This window comes from Eublepharis macularius, chromosome 7 (genome assembly GCF_028583425.1).
Source record: "Eublepharis macularius isolate TG4126 chromosome 7, MPM_Emac_v1.0, whole genome shotgun sequence".
Lineage (NCBI taxonomy): Eukaryota > Metazoa > Chordata > Lepidosauria > Squamata > Eublepharidae > Eublepharis > Eublepharis macularius.
This window is the reverse complement of record NC_072796.1, coordinates 69795949-69818423: the sequence shown is the minus strand read 5'-3', so window position 1 is coordinate 69818423 and position 22475 is coordinate 69795949. Positions and strand designations below refer to the sequence as shown.

The 22475-nt window shown below is 40.9% G+C and overlaps 1 protein-coding gene across 5 annotated transcripts in view; it reads right to left on the bottom strand.

Annotated features, from left to right (window-relative positions):
* The window catches only part of EPB41L3 (erythrocyte membrane protein band 4.1 like 3), a 181944-nt gene that overhangs the window by 43621 nt on the left and 115848 nt on the right, over positions 1-22475 (bottom strand). For 4 of the 5 annotated variants that reach the window (XM_054984569.1, XM_054984573.1, XM_054984574.1 and 1 more), the window contains exons 10-12: positions 21727-21824; positions 11974-12149; positions 5581-5798 (exon numbers count right to left, since the gene is read on the bottom strand). In XM_054984569.1, the coding sequence (XP_054840544.1) occupies positions 5581-5798; positions 11974-12149; positions 21727-21824 (492 nt within the window). The remainder of the gene's footprint in view (positions 1-5580; positions 5799-11973; positions 12150-21726; positions 21825-22475) is intronic. The other variant, XM_054984570.1, reaches the window with a different exon arrangement.

Genomic DNA, 22475 nt, shown 5'->3' with positions numbered 1-22475 from the left:
ATATAGAATGTTTGATCCTGCAGTATGTTCCTAATCTTCCAAACCCATTCCTTCTTCCCAGGAAACCCTGGGAATTGATGTTATTGGTTGGTGGATATGGATCTCTAACAGGTAATTCTTACCACCTAATTATATTATAATTGCCAGAACTCTGGGGTAAGAATGAAAGTTGAAGTTGAAATCTGGAATAGCCTGTAATGCAGAGTTTTTTTTCTGGAGAAAGAGGTGGGGGAAATCTCACCCAAGGCAACTCCCGGAAGGAGGTGATGCACCTCTCAATACATGCGTGCTCGTGCACTCTCAGGACTGCATGATGACATCACTTCTGGGAAATGATGTCATGATGCAGGCGTGGCCGCCCCAGAAGCACTCCTGTGCTCCATGGGGGGGGGGGTTTGGGTTCCTGATTCAGCCCAGAATGGGCTGCTCCGCCGCAGGGGACCACTCCCCCGCCTGGCAGTGGCTGGATTTGGGCCATTTTGGGCCCAAAATGGCCTGGAACAGCCTGCAACAGGTTGTTGCCACACGGGAGAGCACTCCCCTGCAGGGTAGGAGCCCAAACCAGGCTGTCTAGGGCCCGATCTGGGCCCAAATGAGCCAGAAATGGCCTGGATCGGCCTGGAACAGGCTGCTGTCACATGGGAGAGCACTCCCCCGCTGGGAAGTGGCCTGATCCTGGCCGTTTCGGGCCCAGTCCTGACCATTCTGGGCCAAATTGGGCCCAAAATGGCCCAAAGGGGCTCAAAATGGCCAAGATTGGGCCGCTGCCGGGAGGGAGGAGTGTTCCCCCAGCCAGCATAAGCCCAATCCTGCCTGTTTCAGGCCCATCTAGGCCATTATGGGTCCAAATTGGGCCCCAAATGGCCAAAGGGGTCCAAAATGACCAGGATCAAGCTGCTGCCAGGCAGGGGAGTCTTCCTCCGCCTGGCACAGGCCCGATGCTGGCCATTTTGGGCCCCTTTTGGGCCCAATTCAGGCCCAAAATGGCCCAGATTGGGGCCGAAATGGCCAGGATCGGGTTGCTGCCAGGCAGGGGACTCTTCCACCGCCTAAATGGCCTTAAAATGTCCAGAATGCCCCCAAAACGGCTTGGATGGGAGCCGAACAGGCGTGGAATGGGCCACTGCCAGACTGGGGACCCCTTCCCCACCCGGCCCGTTCCTGGCCATTTTGGGCCCTAAATTATTATTATTATTCATTAATTAAATTTATAGTCCATCCTCCCCGTGGACGGGCTCAGGGCGGATCACAACATACGGATAAAAACACATTGATAAAACGGTACGTTAAGTAATGATAAAAGCCTGATTTAACAGCATAAAAACAAACTCTGAACTATGTTCTGACTCTGCACTATGTCCCAGGTTCACTTTACCCTTCCCTGCCAGCCATAAGGGAAGAGGGGGTGGGGACCTGAGTCGGTGCGAGATTGGCCACCTTTCCTACATGGGGCAGATGACTCAATATAGCCTGTCTCCTACTGATAGGAGACAGGTAGGGAGGCCAATCGGTGGATCTGGGTACTGGCCTCAACCAAATGCCTGGTGGAACATCTCTGTCTTAAATGAGCCCAAAACGGTCAAAATTGCGCCAAAATGGCCCGCATTGGGGCTGAACCGGCCTGGAACGGGATGCTGCCAGGTGGAGGAACCCTCCCCTGGCCAGCACCGGCCCAATCCTGGCTGTTTCGGCCCCATTCTGGGACATTTTGAGCCCTAAATGGCCTGGATTGGGTCGCTGCTAGATGGGGGAACCCTCTCCCACCCAGCACCGGCCCGATGCCGGCCATTTCGACCCCAATCCAGGTTGTTTCTGCCTCCACCCGGTAACAGCCTGATTCAGGCTGTTTTGGGCTGAATCCGGGTCCAAAATTGGCCCTTTTAAAAATACCCACATAACACCAGTCATGTGGGTATTTTAAAGAGTTGCTGGAACGCCATTCTGGCTCCAAAAAAGCCCTGCTGTAATGTACGTGTGATCTTGAAGATCCTTAGTAATGATTTTTTCATAGAATGCCATATGTTCTTGAAGATCCGGTGATGTCACAGAAAGGCAAGAATTTTCACATGAGAAGTACTTTCAGTGAAATACTAAGCAGAGTTACTTCAGTCTAAGCCCCTTGACTTCAAGGGACTTAAACTAGAGTAACTCTACTTAGTATTTCACTGTTTATGTTTCCTTACAGGCAAATCAACTGAATAGCCAATTTGTGTGTGTCTTTTCATAGAATCTTTCAAAGATTCTAATATACTTCCTTTTTTCCAACACAGGCTACTTATAGCATATGAATGTTAAAATAATAACTTCCTCTTGATGTGCTTCCTCACCTGATTTTTGCTTATGCAACATCCTATACCATTCTAAGTGTCATCAAACACTCAAGAGCAAATTTTGGAGAGGTGCAAACTGGAAGAATAGAATGGCAGAAAAACTGTGAATGAAGTTGATTAAAAATGATGGTTTATTAAAAAACTATGTCTTTTCATTTTTCTTTTCAAGACAGAAGGCAATTTTCAAAAAACAAAGCAGTGGGCATGGCCTTAGATCTATTACAGCATATTAACATTTGGTCCTTACTCTTGGTTTCACTTAAATTTTAAGTTGGCTAGTAATCATGCTAGTTCCAAGTTAATTAGGAAAGATCCTCAAGCTGGATAATGAAGATCCTGACACGGAATGTTCACACTGTGCATATTCATTCTAACTACAAAACAAGAAAGGAGTGTATTTGCTAACTGAAACCACTTTGTGTATTGATTTTCAGAGAATCAGACACAAAATGGACAGGATAGTACTTTTTAGTGGAATAGTTTCTGCTGATGAAACAATAATGGAACAGGATATGATTGCCTTGCTGAATCAAGTCAATGTCTGTGTAATGCAGGGTTTTATCTCCCACAATGACCTCCCAGATATCTCTAAGATGCTTCAAGTATAGGATTATAGTGATGGCCATTCCATAGCCGTTCTGATTACTCCCTTTTAAATGTTTCTAAGCTCCCCTACAACTTTCTAATTTTATACTTCTCTCTCATATCTTATCAACCAAGCTTGTTTAATACAAGTGATCACTAAATTGTTATTAACTACTCATTCATTAAGCTTGGAGTTAACCAGGTGTTAAATTTGATAATCAAATAAAATTTTGTGATGATGTGAGTTAGCATGATATAATGTGTAGCAATAGCAGATGTGAGTGTGTCACAAATATGGTTGGGCAAGACAGATTATCCTTCAGAATTGGCTTGCTTAGGGTACATATTATAGCCATTCATCTATTTAGTTTTTCTTCTTTTTTCTTGTCCTGTTCTGCCACTGGTTGGTTGTATTGATTTGTGCTTGGACACAAATGCAGTATATGAAATCATGTTAGTTGATACTGAAAACATGTTTATTACCAAGCATTCCTGTGCACATAAATAACAAAACCGCCCTTAAAGCTCTATATGCTTGCCTCTTAAATATTCTTTAAAGTTTTTATTCCAACTGAATTTCTAAGACGTCACAAAACCAAGTACTTCAAAAATTCAGTTTATATAGCTCCTTTTTGTCATCAGGAAATCTTACTCACATTGATTTGCCTGCTGAGGGACTCACATGTCTGACAAGGAACCTCTTTGTGCTGTAGAGAATTCTGACCTATGTTCTAAGGACTACTTAGGGCAGTGACCATAACCACACATGATCTTAGCATGGACTCTAGAATGCACCGGTGTGGAGGCTGTTCATTACAGGAGATCAGTAGTGGTGGATAATGATCAAAATGACTTCCATGGAAATTTATCTCATATTTCAGGGAAACTTGCTTGACCTTCTCAGGATGCAACTGCATGAAATAGTGGAAATCCATGTATACCTCCCATGCCTTTTAATGTCTGTAAACAGCAGCTACTGGGGGGAAGGTGGTACCGTGGCATAGGGAGAGGATTAATTAACCCCCTGCCCTTCTCAAAAGTACTATTTACCCTGACAGAGAAAACATATGGGTATCTTATCAGGACAAACATCAGAGCCAGGTATGGGAGCGATTTACAACAGGAAAATAAGTCAGGTACAGTAGGTGAATCTCATGCAACTGTTTTCAATGGATAGTTAAAGACATGGGCGGTCAGATCATGGATTTCTAGTACCTTCGATGAGAAGTAATAAACCCCAATAATCTTCCAAAACATCCCAGTTCCCACAAACATTCAGGTATAGTCAACTGGCAAAATAAAATAAAATGTAACTGAAAATAATATATAATAAAATACAAATAAACAAACTGGTGAGCACAATCCAGTTTCTTTAAAAATCAGCAGATTAAATTGCTATTGACTTTAACAAGAACTGTCACACTGGGAGAAGGACTGCAGTGCATGGTTGGTTCTTGCATGTATATTGCAGTAAACTGATGGAGCTGTTAGTTTTCAGCATTCGCTTTGAGGACTGTGCGCTGACAATCAGTTTGGCAGACTGATATGTACAGAATTTTGCATGCAGTCTACTGTTACACACAAAGATCAGTGGAATAGGATTTAAAATGGATCAAGCAGAACACTGCTTCATATCCTACAACATTCAAGAAAGCCCCCAACCCATCTGCTAGGAGTTCAGAAGGCTGCAACAAGAAGAATAAGGGGGGAAAGACTTGTTTTGCAAAAGTCTGATATAATTACTAGGTTTTATGATCCAGATCAGGATCCTGTTCATTAAGATGGTGTACTTCATATCAGAAAGGATATTAAAAGGTATTTTAAAATTAGTTAAATCTTGCAGACATTTTTAACAAGGAATCTTATTTTTTAAAAAATCAATATTGCTTAATAAAATCAGAATGTAATTTTGAGTATCAAAAAAACCTTTAGGATAATAATGTGTATTTCTAGATATTAGTCTTCAGCAATATTTGCAATTCACAATATTTTCTGATTTATTAGAAAAAAACAAACACAACCCAAATGAAGCTCAGCCAACTGAGAAGAGACAGTCATTTCCTTCAGTGTAATATTTGCAAACTGCAAATGTTAATACTTTACTTTTAGCCTTATAACTGAATCGTATGTGTGACATTGGTAGTCCTAATTTACTGCACAGTAACGACTTAGTTAACGCAATTCTACATTTATATGGCAGAAAAGTAGAATGCAAGGAATGCCAGAAATACACTTGTGTACAGAAATGGCAGTAACATTGATTCTAAGGTTAATCACAAGGAAGCAAACAGTCTATTCAGAAAAATAAAATTTGTCACAATAGTTATCAGAAAAAATTATCAAAATAAATTAACAGCAAGCAGACAAAAAAACTACAGGTTACTCTCACAAAATTCTTTCTTTTGTAAAAAACCCAAGTAAAATGCAGAAGAAATTTCATCTGTTAATCACAATGCCACCTACATTTTAACAAGCGCTTCTCCATAAAAAACCCTAATTCAGACTGGTTACAAGAGAAGTAAGACAGTACACAAACCCCACTATATTCACCATCGAGCACCAAATACATATTTTGATTTTGCTCAGTTTTTTTTTATTAGCAGTTATTGTATCACTTCTAATATTCCTTAGCTGGCTGAGTTAAATAGAGACTTGAAAACTGTACCTTGGTATCATGTCGTATTGCTGACACTGGAGTGACTTCCTCTTTCTTTTTTTTGTTCGGTTCCTCATCCTTCTCTTCTTCCGCCTTTTTCTCTGGAGTCACAGTGGTTATCAAGTTGGTTTGAGAGATGCCCTTTGTCGTGACATACTGGCCAGTACCAACCTCTGCAGCAGACATAGAATCCTTCATGTACATTTCATGGTTTTCATTCACTGATGCTAAAAGCAAATATAATTTAAAGAGGTAAAGTCTGAAATAAATATTCTTTGTAACTAACATGAATTGTGGATTAAGACAACTTGCCAAAGTGATGCCATGTTTCAAAAAACATGCAGAAACATGTATAAATGCTAATTAAATGTGCTGGGAGGGGTCAAGCTAATTGATAAATGTGTATATGCAATATTGAGAATTTGCTTGTATTTGCACACATGCAGATGCTCCATAACATCTATTCAGAATACTTGTAAATATCAGCTGCTGAATACATTGCAATGTTTCTTGTTGTGTAATACAATGCAAGAAACAATCAGTATTGCTCCAGAGATGCCGCTACAGCAAGAAAGGACTTAACATTTTAATGATAATGTAACCAAATGCCATCCAAATAAAATGAAGCCAAACACAGGAGAATACCGTGAACCTAAAAAAATAGGGATCCAAAGATGGTTCTGTAATTTATTTGAAAGAAAAAATAACATTTTAGAAACTAGAATATGTAAACAACAATTTCTAGAACCAGAAAAAAATGTAATTTCATTAGGGTATAATATACATCTATAAATATCAAATATATTAAGTTATATAATAATAATAATAATAATAATAATAATAATAATAATAATAATAATAATAATAATAATAATAGATCAATTAACACTGATGTCCCTGAATTCATACATTTGATAATCAGAGGGTCGAAGGTTTGTTTATCACATGCCACACTTTCTCTTTACTTTGGCAAGCTTGACCATGTACTTGTCATATGTTAGCTGTCCTGGTGTCATTTAATAAACACATATGAGAAAAACCATACATATAGAGAGAGCTATCATCTAATTAAAGAAATCTTCATTGATTACTTGTGAGTTTTAAGTCAATAAACCAATTTAAGTCAATCAGTCAAATATGTATAAATCTACATATATATTTCTAAAGGAAGAAGCAAGCTTTCTTTCTATAATGCATATGAGATGTATCAGAGGGAACAGGCATTGTCCCCTTTTTCTCAACACAGGAGAAATCCTTCCCATAAAACAGTGGCTTGATATGTAGTTCTAATAAGTACTTGGATTTAATATAATTAAAAAACGAAAAATTTTCTACCTGATTAACTAGGAATTCTTTTATAATTGATCAAATTTTTTTAAATCAATCTAACTGAATTATATGGTGCAGGCCTACTAAATTCTATTGAACAGCCAGTTACCCCAAAGTGACCATTCTCAATCATTCACTAATCATTTTACACTAAAAATATTAATTTGCTCTTTGTAGGTCTAGATGAATTCTAAATTTTATGAAAAACTGGCTCTCCATATTCCTGAGAAACAGGTTTAACAAAAGTTCTATAAATCGGTTTTTTTTACATATTATTTTTGTTTCTGATGAATTGAAACACCTTCTTTGCATTTAACCCAGATGCAATGAAAACATATTACCTCTAGTAAAATTACATTAGACTACTGTTTAATTTTAATGACATACATGCACCTCAGCAGCAAACTGAGTACCAACTTTAAAAGCAGCAGCAGTAGCAGTTATATGCATCATTCTTCCAAGAAACCTACACGTAATGCTAAAAACTTTCACCACCCTTTTGGGTGTGTAAATGTGTAAGGGCTAGATTTGGTTTGAAAATAGAAAACTCAGCTTTAGTTCCACACTGTTCTTTGAATCTTACTAATCTTAACCTACTTCACCAAGTTTCGTGGGTCAAACTTTCATTCCAAGCTCCCTGGAACACGCAAGATAGAAATAACTAAATAAAAACCATTAAAGAACAAGAAACTATTAGCCCTAGAGGGATATAAAAAAATATTTGGATGGCACGCATATTTATGGCATGACAAAGTAAAGGTCAACTCGATGTTCCTGCATCACTTTGTTCGGAGAAGTCTATACATAATCTGGAAGAAGTACAGAATTTATCTACAAGAAGGAACCCCTTTGTGGGTGGTTCCATATGAGGTGATAGACCCGAGAGCTGTTGATAATGAACAACAATGTTTAACGTATAAAGAAATAACTAAAACTGAAGCATCCAAACTTAGAATAAAGACACAAGAGGAACTATCACCTAACTACGATTGGTTCCAGTATAGACAGATCAGAGACTTATATAATTCGGACTCTGTAAAGGGAGGTATACGAATAGAGAATTCGGAACTAGAGCAGACCCTTCTTAAAGAAGATAAGAAAAGAATATCCAAGGTATACCAAGTACTGTTGAAGTGGTATACCGAGGATGAGATAGTTAAAACACAAATGGTGAAATGGGCTATAAACTTTAATAAAGAAATAACAATGGAGGCATGGGAATACTTGTGGAAAACTACAATGAAGACAACGACATGTATTAATATCAAAGAGAACATTTACAAAATGATCTATCGTTGGTACATGACACCAAAGAAGATTGCGCTAGGGAATTTGAATACTTCTAATAAATGCTGGAAATGTAAGAAGCATGAGGGCTCCCTCTATCATATGTGGTGGTCGTGTGAGGTAGCCAGGCAGTACTGGGGGGAAATAATAAGAGAAATGAGTGAAATTTTACAATTTCAAATTAATAAGAACCCAGAACTCCTGCTACTGAACTTGGGAATGGAGGGAATTCCAGTCCAACACAGGACGTTGATATTTTATATGACAGCAGCAGCTAGACTTTTGTATGCGCAAAAATGGAAAGTACAAGAAGTGCCAACTATTGAAGATTGGACTTACAAATTGCTGTATATGGCTGAAATGGACAAGATGACAAGAAAACTGAGAGATCTGGACTCAGGGCAGTTCAACACAGACTGGGAGAAGCTGAAACAATACCTGGAGAAGAAATGGGAGGTGGGAGGAAAACTGTGGCAGTTTGAGAACTACTGAAGTATTGAAGTAGAGGGGGGAGACTTTACCGGGGGGAGAAGAGATAAATGTGAATTAATAAGCAGTCAGATTAATAGATTGACATATATATAGATATATATAGGTTAACAAACAGAACATAGAGAAAATAATTAATTATAAGGACTAAATATAAGGAGCGATTAACTAACAATATTTTCTTTTTTTTTCGGATAAGTTTTGTACCAAACTGAATGTCTGAAGATATAGATGGGTCAAATTGATTGACTACGTGAGGAGAGATATATAGAACTATTATAAAAAGATAGAATGAGTAATATATATAGAGAATAAGTCAAATTGTTTGATATAAACGAATGTATGATCTATATGGTTTATGATATATAGAAATACCTGAAATTGAAAAATTGGGATAAATTGTTTATCTAAGATGGAAACAAAGGCTTACAGTTTGGGCATATAATGTTAAAAATAGTTAAGGATGTACTGCTTAGAATAATGGAGAATATATATTTGTTTTAGATAGAGGAAGTTAATAAAAGTAAGGGAAAGGGGACAAAGGGTTGGAAAGCTGTTGGAAGTCAACAAAAAGGGGGGGGGGAAAGGGAGGGGGTTAGAGATGAAAAAATTGGGGAAAATTGAATGTAAATGTGGAAATAATGGATTCTAACCCAATAAAAATTTTTCAAAAAAAAAAAAAGAAATAACTAAATAAAAACCAGATGTACTCCTATGTCACTTTGGTGATCAATAATCCTACAACCTGGTTAATTCCAAAATTAACAGACACTTGCATAACCTTGCTCATAGGTATCAGTGTATGCAACATAAAAGAGTGTAGGGTAAACCTATTCTGTCAAATAAAAAACAATTGACTTGAAATAATCTCATGCCCCTCTCTTTATGTATATATACTTAGTTCACAGTGAGTTTCCAAGTTAATGTATTCAGAATCCTGACTCTTCTGACACTTTCCTACAAAAAAGTTTCTATACTTCTTACTTTGCAGGGCTTGTTATCTGAGACTGAAAGATGCATATGCCTCAATTCACATTTATCAAAATTTATTGGACCATCTTTCCTTTAATGCTACTAAGACGGCTGCTATCACAGTTACTGTCAGGGCAAAAATTCGGTTTTCCTGCTTCAGGTTTACCCAAAGCAGGAAAATGATCTGTAATACCCCAGAAGCTGAAGCAGCAAGCCGCTTTGGCTTCGGGTATTTAAATTGTTTTGGTATGCGCCGTAAAGATTTGGAGCATACCAAAGTGAGGGGGAAGCAGCCTGTCTCCCAGCCCCCCTCAACCCCCCAATTAGTCCCCCGTCCTCTGCACCCCCACCCCACTTACCAGGCCATGGAGCCAGGGAGAAGACCAGCTGGGTGGCAAGGAAGGCCGGAGCTGGCTCCCCCGCCGCCCGCACCACCTCCTCCACTGCTGCAGTGGCTAGCCAGGTGGCAGAGAAGGCTGGAGCTGGCAGCAGGAAAGCCCGGAGCCAGCTCCTCCACCGCCTCCTCTGCCGCCACAGCAGACAGCTGGGTGGCAGGGAAGGCCCAGATCAGGGAAGGCCCAGATCAGAAAAAAAATTACATTGAGAACAATTTGTATTCCAAGTTTCATGCATAGCATTAAGGACAGGAGTTGCTTGGTAACCAGCAGTCAGAATATTATGACTCAAAGGGTCACTATTAAAAAGTATTAACCATATTACGAATTGCAGCAAGGAGCAACAGGGATTATTGCTGATTTATATGGAACACAGATTTGTTTTTGGTTGACCTTCTACATTCTTCAGTGTCTGCTGTGCTCAACATGCATGAAATCCACCTGGTTACATTCATTTTAAAAGTACAGGAATCAGAGCTACATAGGAAACAATCATATGCCATTATCTGTGTGCAATTAAAGCAGCATTGTACTGAAAAATGGTTAGATATGTTTATATTTCTCTGAGCATCATGCTTGATTAGTTTAAAAGGACTGTTAAATTCTTGATTTCTGTGAGAATCAGTAAAAGCACAGAAAAAAAAGAAAACAGCTTTTAATTATTTATATTATGAAATAACACAAATTCATTTCTTTTCATAAAAAACTGTACACATGCAAGCAAGGCCACAAAATGGGCAACTGCTGACTGTCATTTTCAAGTGAAATATAACTGAAGTCTTTGTGTAAAATTGTTATTTGTACAAGACCTGCGGCAAACATTTTCTTACGGCTGGCTTACTATATGGGGTAGGGCTGTATTACAATATGCAACCAGTCCTACTAGGTACAAACTGTTTTATGTTTAGTTCAACATGAAAGTAAGAATGCCAGCCCCCAGACTTACCTGGGGGATCTGGTTATGGGCCCACAGGTGGGGGGAGACAAGGCATATGGTTGCTGCCATATTAGCGAGGGCGGGAAGGCTCCCAGCAGCCTCCATGAGGCAGCACTTTCTACTCCAATTTAAATCTGCAGGCCAGCCGATCAGGGTTGACTGGCCAGGGTAGAGAGGGCAGGCAATGGACATGAGTGGCATAGTTTCCTCTCAGGTCTGTTGCCAATGCTCTTTAAATCGGAAACATTTTTCAATGCACCATTTATAAATTAAACAAAGAAGAATATTTTCCAGGCTACTGAGTGATAATTTCTGTCAGGAATGGGTTAATAGCATCATCTAGAAAAAGTATAACATATATAAAAGAATGAAAAGTATGATTTAAAACTGAAAATTCATTGACATGTATATCTTATTCATACTGATAGATGAGGATGCCAAGTTGATCCACATAAATCATTTCAAGCCACACAGCTTAGATACTTAAACCGAGCCTTCCCCACTCCCTTCTTGCCCATGAGGGATCCTATGGGCAGTGAACTCACATGGAAACCTTACTTCCCTACCCACCCTCATGAAGTTTACAGGCACCAAGATGCAACCTACAGTAGTAGGATTCTGACAGCACGTGTTCTACATGTTGAATACACCCTTTTGGTTAGGAATATGAGTGTGTTGTTTGGATCTAGAAACAAAGTCCTCTCTGAACACCTACAGCCAACTCACTGAGTGCAAAGATATCTTTAGCTGGGGGACCATGAAAACCTGGAGAAGGAAGTAAAAGTTCTCAAACAAAGAATCTGAGGGAACAGATTGTCAGACAATGAAAGTCTATAGTCAATGAAAAGTCATGCATATACTTACAAATGTCATCTGGAAGAAGCTCAGGAGACACGAAGATAACAAGAGGCTTAAATCTATTCTTTAACGAGATTGTTTCTTAAGAAACAAAAAGATAAAACTAAAAAAAAAGGTCAATTAAGAGCATCTTACCCCCATCTAGACTGCGAGACATAGTGTAGCGTTTACTTGAAGAACGTTCAAAGTAAGGTGCCGGGCGGTCTATCAGTGCACTGGCTCTTCTCGTTTGGGCCTGTGTCCTTCCACTGTAGCGAAACTTGGAACCCAATGTAAGGAATTTTTTGGGAGGAGCTTCAGGTAACAAGAGCCTAGAACATATCAAAGCAAATTAATATTATGCATTTGTAATGAATCATGCACTAAAATGAAGTTCTGTGTACTTAAGACTGTGAGTTTACAATATAAGAGATATAGATGTAGCCCTCAACATTATATTTTTAGTTAGTACAGTATTATGTAAGAAATGGCTGAATACTTCAAAGTCTTTATGGAACTATGTCAGATATTGTTCTAAACAAAAACAGCTGGTCATCATACCAAGCATAAAAATAAACGTTATTTTATAGCACCTGACAGTGATTGGTAAGAAAGACAGAATGCTTACCTGTAACTGTTGTCCTTCAAGTGATCATATGTGCATTCACACCGGTGGGTTTTCTGCCCAACAGAAGCTGATCTTAGAAACTTCTAGAGCTACAAAAAGGTACAAAAATCCCCTCCCCCCCAGCATGGAAATACACAACACATGCCCAAAGGGGAGGAGCTGAGTCTCTCCTACTCAGTTCCTTCCAACTATGGAGACATAACTAAGATGCACAGTACCTGCAGTGAGGAAGGAGGAAAGGTTGTGTGACTGCACAGATGACCACTCAAAGAACTACAGGTTCAGGTAAGCAACCTATCTTTGCTTCTTAATGGCCATGCATCATACTGACTGATCTAGATTAGCAACCATGCCTATCTGGAGCTAGGTGCAGGAACTGCTTAGGAGAAGAAGGACTGAAAAACATCTTGCTCAAAGGAAGCATCCCTGCATGCTCTAATGTTGAGCATATAGTGCTGGATGAAGGTGAACAATAGCCCAGGTACCTACGTGGACACTCAACAGGGTTCAGGAAGATGTACTTCCTTGGCGAAGGTATGGGACACTGCCACAGAAGTGGGCCTTACGATGTGGTAGCTGTGGTTTACACTCCAGCTTGTAGCACACCTCAGTGGTATGCGAGAGCCATCTGTGAGGATACAGGTTGGTGCTTGTGGTTGCCGGCACAAAATATGACGAATGGTAATGCAAACAAAAGGAAGAGGTACAGACAATGTAAAAGGTCAGTGAACTTTTGACGTCAAGCAAGTGCAGGTTCCTCTCTGTGTTAGTAGATGCTGCAAAGGAAGTAGGAAGAATGATAACCTGATTCAAATGAAAATCAAAAACAACTGTGGGTATGAAGTAAATGTAAGGGTCAGCAGTCAACTAGGAAGGCCATCTTAAAGGAAAGGAATCTCAGATCACATGTAGCCAGAAGTTCAAATGCTTTTTTAACTGTCTATTAAGAAACTGTTTAACAACAGTATAAGAGAAGGTAATTTTGCAACTGATGAGTGATCATGCAGCTGAGAGGGCAGCAAGATTTGATGAGTAAGCCAGTCCAGAGGAATGTAATAGTAGAAAGTATTCCAGGATTACAGGTAGCGAAAATATTGAATGGCTTCATTCCTTGATTTGTGACAAACGTAAAGATGAAATTCCACTTATGGTCATATGACTTGCTTGTTGAGGGTTTTCAAACACTGAAGGGAATGTCCTTCAGGGCTCATGACGAGTTCCATGGTTGGATTTTCAAAGCCACTATGTTCAAGAAGTCTAGATGTTTGAACCATTCCTCCTGAGAGAGGAGGCTGGGCATCTTTGGGAGACAGATGTAATGTTCCTGGGCCATGTTGAGAACTGTCGGAAATCACAGTTGACATGGCTGAAGGAGAGGGATGGGGATGGTGTCAGAATTGTGTTGTCTGCAAGAGCAAAATTACAGGAATTTCTTGTTATCTCAAGTTGCAGAGAGGTCACGGTGAGGATGACTCACATGGGTGAAGACTAGGGGTGTGAACAGGGAAACGATTCATGTTTCCTGCTTCGGGTTTACCCGAAGCAGGAAAACAATCGGAATGCCCCTAAACCCTAAGCGGCAAGCCGCTTTGGAATTAGGGCATTTCAGCTGCTTCGGTAGGCTCCGTAAAAATTCAGAGCATACAGAAGATCACAGCAGTTCTTGGCTTTTTCACCTGATGGGAGGGGGGAAGAGGGAGCTCCCTCTTCCATCATCCCATTGGGTGAAAAAGCCAGCCTGAAAACTTTCAAAGCTCAAAGCAGTGCTTTTCAGCGCGGCTCTGAGCTTTGAAAAACTCCAAGTTGGTTATTTCAACCAATAGGAGGGAGCTCTCTCTGCCTCCCTCCCATTGGGTAAAATAGCCGGCTTGGACTTTTTCAAAGCTCAGAGCAGGGCTTTTCAGCACTGCTTTGAGCTTTGAAAGTATCCAGTCTGGCTATTTCATCCAAAAGGAGGGAGAGATTTCTCCACCAAACAGCTGATCTGGGGTTTAAATGCCCCTTTCCCTGCTGCTTTGCAGGGGCAAGGAAAGGGGCATTTAAACCCTTGACCCAAAGCAATACCAATTGCTTCGGGAAGCTTTGATTCGGGGTTTCCGAATTGAGCCCTGTGTGCTGGGGCCGATTCGGAAGTCCCGAATCTTTGCAAATTGGGTCTGATTTGGGTATTTTACCCCAATTGGAAACCCGAATTGCACACCCCTAGTGAAGACATCCCTGATGACATTTTTTATAGACCATTCATGCCCCATGGTGTCCTGTCAACTCAAGAGTGACTGCTATGGAGTTTGTGGCTCTGGGTATGTGTACGGTAACTAGGAGAATGTGGTACTAGGTGCAATGCTCCTGCAGGCAACAAGCGAGACTGTTGAGGCTGTGGACAGTGCCACTTTTTCTGCTTACGTAATGCACTGTGGTAGTGTTAACAGTGACCACATGGATTATCTGTCATTTCAAGAGGAGGAAAGTAAGAATGTCCTTGAAGGCTTCCAGGAATGCAGGCAGTTGATCTGTGAAGTTCTTGCATGACCACAGCAGGCTGATGTGGTCCCAGAGAGAGGTATTGGTAGTGAAGACGAGGGTTGGTTAGGACGTAGGAAACGCATACGCTGATTTAAGTAGCTGGGATGCGAACACCAAGTAATAATGTACCATACTTCCAGTGGAAGTGTTAGCATTTTGTATCGAGAGTCCTTGAGTGGGTGGGAATAGTAAAAAACCACCATTGGAGGGGTCTCATGACAGTCGAGGAAACCAAATTGTCAAAATGGTTGCAGTCATGAGCTCCAGGAGTCTTTGAATGGTAAAAGCAGACGGTGTCGGTATGCTATAGTCAAGCCTGACTTTAGTAAGAGGTGATGACTGATGAGTTCCCACACAGAGAGAGGTAGACTAAAGTGGAGGAGGAAGAGGGGAGAAAAGTCACTCAGAATATCAAAATCTCTCCACGGTACTGGAGGAATGTTTGGAGTGAGAAGATGACTGTGATTTCAGTCCTGATAAAGGCTTTCTTCATGTAGGCTGGAAGGATTGTCAGTTAGAACCTCAATCAGGGTATGACTTGGACTGTATGATGTTTCAATAATTGGGGTGCCAGAGCCTGGCAGATTATGGCCTAGATGAGGAAGGGGCAAGGCCCATAGATTTAGCCGTCATGTGGAGAGCTGATGAGTTTATAGAGTTGTCAGTTTTGCTGTTGGACAGGCCCTCATTGTCAAAAGGAAGGTCTTCAGTTATCTGGGGCCACAGTGGAGGATTGTAACCAGGCGAGGCAACAGAGAGCTATGTCTGAGGCCTTTTGCCTCATCCTCATTTCAGCAACATCTGTTACTTTGTAATTCACAGGCCTTTGTTCCCAAATGCAAGGGCCATCAATATAATTTGTCAGGCAAGAACTCCAGGATTAGGGGGATTTTCTCTCATAGGAAAAGCTCGTACTGCAAGAAGCAGGATTGGTAGCTGGCTGTAATGTTTTGAATGTAATTAACAATGTGTTTTTTTATTTCTGTGTTACTGTGGGGTTTTTAAATATTTGTTACTGTGAGTTTAAATGCAGGCCTTTGAGGAAAGAAAGTGGGGGTGGGTGGGATGGATGACTGGAGCCTACTCTGGTTGGATGGTAGCTGTATTCTAGGGAGCAGAGTGAATTGCAGTTTTTATTCAGTGTGCTGAGAGAAAGTGTTCATTCTAGTTGAGTCTGGTAAACTGTGGAGCCAGAGATTCTGTGTCTGTGTGTTTATGAGAGATAGAGAGTTAACCAGCCAAGAGACTCTGGCTACGTCAGGCAATCTGTGTAGAGTTTGAGCAGTCTGTGTATATGAAGAGGTTCTTCTATATAGGTTAGGCAAACTGTGTGGAAAGGCCTGAGTGAATCTATGTCTGTGCAGATGAGCCGAGTGTTTATCCTGTATTCCTGTTTGTGAATATTTGTGCGGAAAACAAATTTTTGTGACTGGGTTTTTGAATATATTACTGTTTTGGAAACCACCAAGCTTAAGAACTATTCTGAAACCAATACACTTATCAATGCTCTGCAACTATCTTGCTTATATACTTCTAAATAAACTATACTTTTGGTTAAGCAAAAAAGGATCCCTTTTTAAACTCACAATTGACTGTCATACTACTATTATAACAAGGCCTTCCCAGAATACCAGAGGAGATCTGGTGGCAGTGAAAACCTTTTGGGAAACAGCAATATATAGGTCACACAGCAATAGGATTCAAACCTCAACAGGAAGGTGTTCTGTTACCCAAATAGGTGATCTCCTTGTGAGTTGGGGGAATTAGTATACAAGGAGAAGCACTGAGAGGGGGTAACTAAGCGAGATTTCTCCACCAGTGTATATGAGGATCATTCCTCTAGAGAACTCTTGATAAAAACAGGCAGATATTCAACAGGAATGGTTTTTAAAGGGGTAGCAAACACAGGAAATCGCATACAGCATACACACAGAGTTAACTAGAAAATCAGGAGGAAAATGGAAAGGAGTGCAGGATCGGGTGATTTTTACCAGTCTAGAAAGTAGGGGATGTCTGTGTGATAGTAGCTTTGAGTGACCAGCGCTTCACAGCAGGAAGAGAGGCTCAGACACACATTAAGGGTGGGTGTTGGATCGAAGAACATGCACACACAACTAAGGTGGAGGGTAGCTCAGTTTTACTGTGGAACATACCCTGGAGCAGTATGGCATGTTCTGCCCCCAAACAGTAACTTAATGGCTGTCTCTAGAAGCGAGACAATAAAATGGGAAAGGTTTGATTGAACTTTTCTGGGTGTTACTAAACAAAAAAGTGCTTGATGATCCGTGATGGCTGGACAGATGGGGCTTAGATCCCTGAATAGCCCAGATTGGGAGAGTGGATAAGAGAAGATCGACAGGGTATGGATGTGATTAATTCAGAAACTTTTGGAAGATCCTTTGTCTTAAGATCTTTGTATATCTCCTGGGTGTGGGGCTGATAGGCAGTCTTGCCTATGACTCACATTCTGTTAATTTTCCAACTCCCAGCCAGGGGTTGGCAACCATTTTCTGCCTTGCCAGGCAGTGTTTGTGTGTTTAAAACGTGAGGAAAGGGACTTATGATATAGCTCTATTTATAGGCTTCTCTATTAGCGTGAGGGTCAGAGTTGACTGCTAACAGTTCTTGAGGTAAAAGTAAAAAACACCTGAAGTTCTGTGTGAGTGGAAATAAAAGGAGCATTGGTTGTAGCCAGGGCCTTCCAGAGACAAAAGTTTAAAGTAACATAAGGGGGAGCTGAATTAAAGGTCCAAAGGCAAAGGCAGGTTAAAGAAAAAACAAAATCATTACACTGGCCGTTACACAAGTCATAGTGTCGGGACGTAGAGGCCTCCCTCACCCCCAACTTGCCTGGTGGGCCCATTCCAAGGGCCAGGACAAAGGAAGCAGCCGAGGCTGGGCTGGGAGGGCCCCCCAGCGCCTCAGCCGCAACCGGCAGCAGCGGTGTGGGGGCCAACGAAGGTCGTGACTCCCCCCGAGGTGGCGGAATGAGGGACGGCCGCTGCAGGCACCTGGAAGCCGGCTGCTGTCAACAGGATGACAGAGCCGCCGCCAGGCGCCGGGGCTGGAGCATGGCCTCAGAGAGCCCTGGTGCACACCAGCTAGTGGCGGGGCGGCACTGCACTGGAGCTGAACAGCAAGGCCCACGCCATCCGACAGGAACGCCAGCGGTGGGTGGGACCAGCCAGCCCTGTGCTGTGCCGGGGCTGGGCAGAGCCACAGAAACGCCCTGAGCAACAGGACTGGCCGGGGAGCCCTCAGATTGGCAGGGAAGTATTGGTGGTAGAGAGGAAGGAGAGAGAGAGAGGAATGGAAGGGGGACAAAGGGGGAGTGACAGGGAGAGTCAACGGAGCAAGGGTTATCAGGGGGAGGAAAGAGAGGGAGCCAGGTGCTATAAAACCTCCCTCTTTTCCTGACAAGGGAGGGGCTATTAAAGGGGTGGGTGCAGGATAACCCCCCCTTTTTCTCCGGTCGAGTGGAGGGGCTGGGAAGTGACACAGGGAAGGGAGTGGGAGGACAGGGCGCTAGAGAACCCCCCTCCCCCCTGCTGTGTGGGAACCCTATTCCTGGGTGTGACAGCCGGGAGGGCAAACCTGGTGACAGCGCCCCCTTCAGGCCCTGACGTCCCAGCTGGTGGAGCTCACACATAGTGGTCAGATATTCCTGCCAAAGTTATCCAGTTTCCTGCCCTTTTTGTAAGTGGAGGAATAATGGGATTCCTGTTGTGTTTTGCCATGAGCAGCTTCAACAATTACTGAGTTAGTCACTGAGTAACTAAAGAAGGCACATTCCTGTTTGCAACCTAAAGAGGCCGTGCATTTTACTGGAGGTGGGAGGGTTGGAGGAGAGCTTGTCCCAAGAATCTCTGGCAACCTCACTGAGCCTTTGCAACAGGCAGAAAGACTTCTAGTGGGTGGCCATCAAGTACAAGATCATGAAGACTGGGTTTGGTTTGATTGGAGCCTGTTTTTAGAGATGTGCACTCAGACATATCCAGTCTGAATATAAAATATATCTGGGTATCCAGATGCTATCCAGGATTCTCAAGAATAACAGTATCTGAGTCTGAATATTTCTGGAAATATTTGGGAATATCCAGGGCCTGCATTTTAAGCCTCCAAGGCCTGTCCCCTCCCTCCACATTTAAAAGGTTTCCTGGGCAACTGGAGGGAGAGGTTAAGGAGGCATCCCTATCATGAAAATTTTACATGCTAGGGGGCGCTCTAACTGTATGCCCAATCATGGCAGTTCTCTCTCATAGCTCATTACTTTCTGACTATTGGCAAAGAGGCCTGGATGCAGCTTGACTTCATTTCAGGGCAAGATTTTTTGAACTGGTATGTCTCTGGCTGCTCTGGCCTCTCTGTGCCTTGGATTAATTCTGCTGCCTGCCTTGCAAGACCAATTTTCTGTTTTGCACCAGGACTGCACTTTTGTTTTAAAATATTATTTCAAAATTGTCTGGGGTTTTTTGGTCTGGTATGTTACAGCTGGAAGAAGAAGCTTTGTTTTATTTCTTATTCTTTTAAAAAACAGTTTTCTTTAGTGCTGTTATAGGTTTAAAAGGCTTATGTTTTTTGTTGGGGTTCTTTCTCTTGGCTTTTTCTAGAGTTTTTAATTGCTTTGCATTTAAATTGTTAATGGGTTTGTGCTGGGGGGTGGTTCCAGATTGTTGCTGTTTTTAAAAGTTATGGCATACTTATGGTTCTGGTTTTACAGTTGTTCTTGTATAGTTATTTTAAAGATTTTTATGTGTTGTGTTATTTGGGGGAGTGGTTTTACAGTATTCTATGGCAGGGGTGGGCAATTGTTTTGGCTCGGGGGCCACTTTGTGGGAGCAGAGGTTAGCGGAGGGCCGCACCTTTTAAAATGATTGCATTCATTAGTTAACTTTGCATTTCAGAAAAGGTATAAATTGTATCATAAAAATCAATAAATATAAATTAAATAAAATAGTGGTAGTTTTATTCAATTTATTTATTGTGCTAATTTCATATCATCTATAGCTGCAAGCACATTTAATTTTAGAAGGAAATCTCGGTTCAAGGCGGATTTTTCTGACTGTCTTGGCGGGCCACAAAAAACTCTGTAGCGGGCCGCATGTGGCCCGTGGGCCACAATTTGCCCACCCCTGTTCTATGGCATCCTTACATATTCCTGTTGATGTTGAAAAATTTAATCATTCTGAAGTAAATTTTTGGTTTTCATATAAAATTTTTAATAGTAAACTGTAGGTGAGGGTTTAGGTATTTAAAAAACAACATAAATATTAGCTTAGGGTTCAGTCAGTGTTATCCCCCCAAAATTATAGGTGTCTGTTTGGCTTCCAAAGTAATAATAAGCTGGGTGTGTTTCTTTTATTAAACTGGAGCATAGGATTTACTTTTAAAAAATATTAGGCTGATTTAGGCTTCAAAACTACTGAAGCTAAGTGGTTTAGCACATAGGCTTTAGACTGACCTTTTAGTCTTCTAAAAAACTGAAGTCAGGTTTTTGGAAAATGTATTGATTAGTTTAATTTTTTTTAAAAGGCTTTGCTAGTAGGTTAAAAACTGAGGTTTTTAAAAAGAGTTCCATACATTCATTTCAGGTCACAATTACAAAAAAATTAGTTATCTTTCAAGCCTGGGTATAGTTTTACAAATAAAAGTTAGGTGGCATGGGTTTGAAAAAAAAAGGCAATTGTATGTTAGTCCTGAGGAGGAAGAAGTCATGGCTTGCGCATGTGTAAGTCAGGTTCAAGAGAAGCTCAGTTAGAGCTCCAACTTCCACCACCCCATCCTCTGGCAGCAGGAAAGGGGATTTTCACACCTTTTTGTAACTGTAGAAGTTTCTGAGATTGGCTTCTGTGCAGGAGCAAAATCCATTAAGTTGATTCAGAGAGACCAGGAAGAAGAAACATTGAGCTCCGAGACTCTGCCCTCCACTCCTCTCATATTAGTAGATGCCACAGATATGACACTTGCCATAAAATTCATTCTCACTGTGAAATCATTCTCCCCAATCTCTTGTACAGTCCATTGAAATGGTTTCCTTACAAGACCCCCCCCTTGCTGCCAATATCCTCCCTTTTCTATTGAAGCAGTGATAGCAGTAACAGCATCACTAGTGATTTCTACCTCTCTCTGTGAGAACAGTATGAAGTTGTCTGTTCAGGTGAAGCTCTCACCATTGTACTGTCCAGAGGCATTTTGTTATTTAGGAAAAGATATGAAAATACATTAATTGGATATGAGAATATGAAAATATATTCAGCTTAGGCAACCAGCACAGATATTCACGGCATCACCACCTACATCTTAGAAACACTGGTTTATCTGCTTAGAGATAACTATCCAAAGATTGCTTTGGCAGTAGGAAAATTTATTCCAGTCCCTCTATCCCTAGAATCCAAAAAATGATGAACAAGAACTTTCTGCTGATCAATATTTGTTAATCAATGAGATTCTAATGGAATAAAAGGAAGGAAAAGATATTCATGGTAAGAAAAAATAGCACTAACAAAGAATTAGTGATTATCAGAGGGGCCTTCTAGTCCAACCCCCCTTCTTAATGCAAGAAACACAAAGCTGGAGAACAGATGGTAGATTCATATAATTTTCATCAAGTTTTCTTTAAATTAGAACAAATTAAGAATATTAATGATAAACATAAAATACTATATTCTTTTATGGCCAAGAATATGAATTCTGTCCAGACAGCCAATTCTTATTCCTACATGTCACATTTTAAAACAAACCTTGAAAAAATGTTTTACCTGAAGAATGTATGATGTTCAACACAAACTTTCCACAAACGCTTTGCAGCACGATGGTTTGGCAATTTAAAACCAATAGTGCTTTCAAACTGCTCAAACTAGAGGAGAAAAGGAATATTCATTTGTTTCCAATGCAAGGTACATCAAATACATAATGACTGAGATTGTTATTTCAGTCATTACACTATTTGCATCTGTATAAACACATAATAGATAAATCTGATTAGCAGATCACTTTGTTTGCCAACTTACACAAGTAACATGGGTTTCTAGATGTATAGTTGCCCATGAAATTTAATTTAGCCCCTTGTCTGAGACCAACTTCTGGGTCAGATGTAAGAACACTCTGGTGGTATATATCATGCCATAAAACTCACATGAGGGGCAAAATTAAGTTAAAAACAGACAACTTTTACTGTAGTGTTTGACACACCCAATTAATAGTCTTTTAAGGAATGATATTCACACCACTGCAATCATCATGCAAGATATACACATTATTATCTCTGCATCTTGATAAATATATAGTATAGACATTTCAAGCTACCCATGCTAGTAAATTAACGATGCACATCACAATGAAGGACATGTCTCTGGTGCCATCTGTTGAGCAGAAAAGGTGCTGTGAGAAAAATCTCATAGCTCCTATTCTGGGAAATGGGGAATCTCTATTCCATGATGTGTTCTAATGAACAGTGAATAATAATAGGATACATTCTGCAGATATTCGGGATTTCTAATTAGATGCT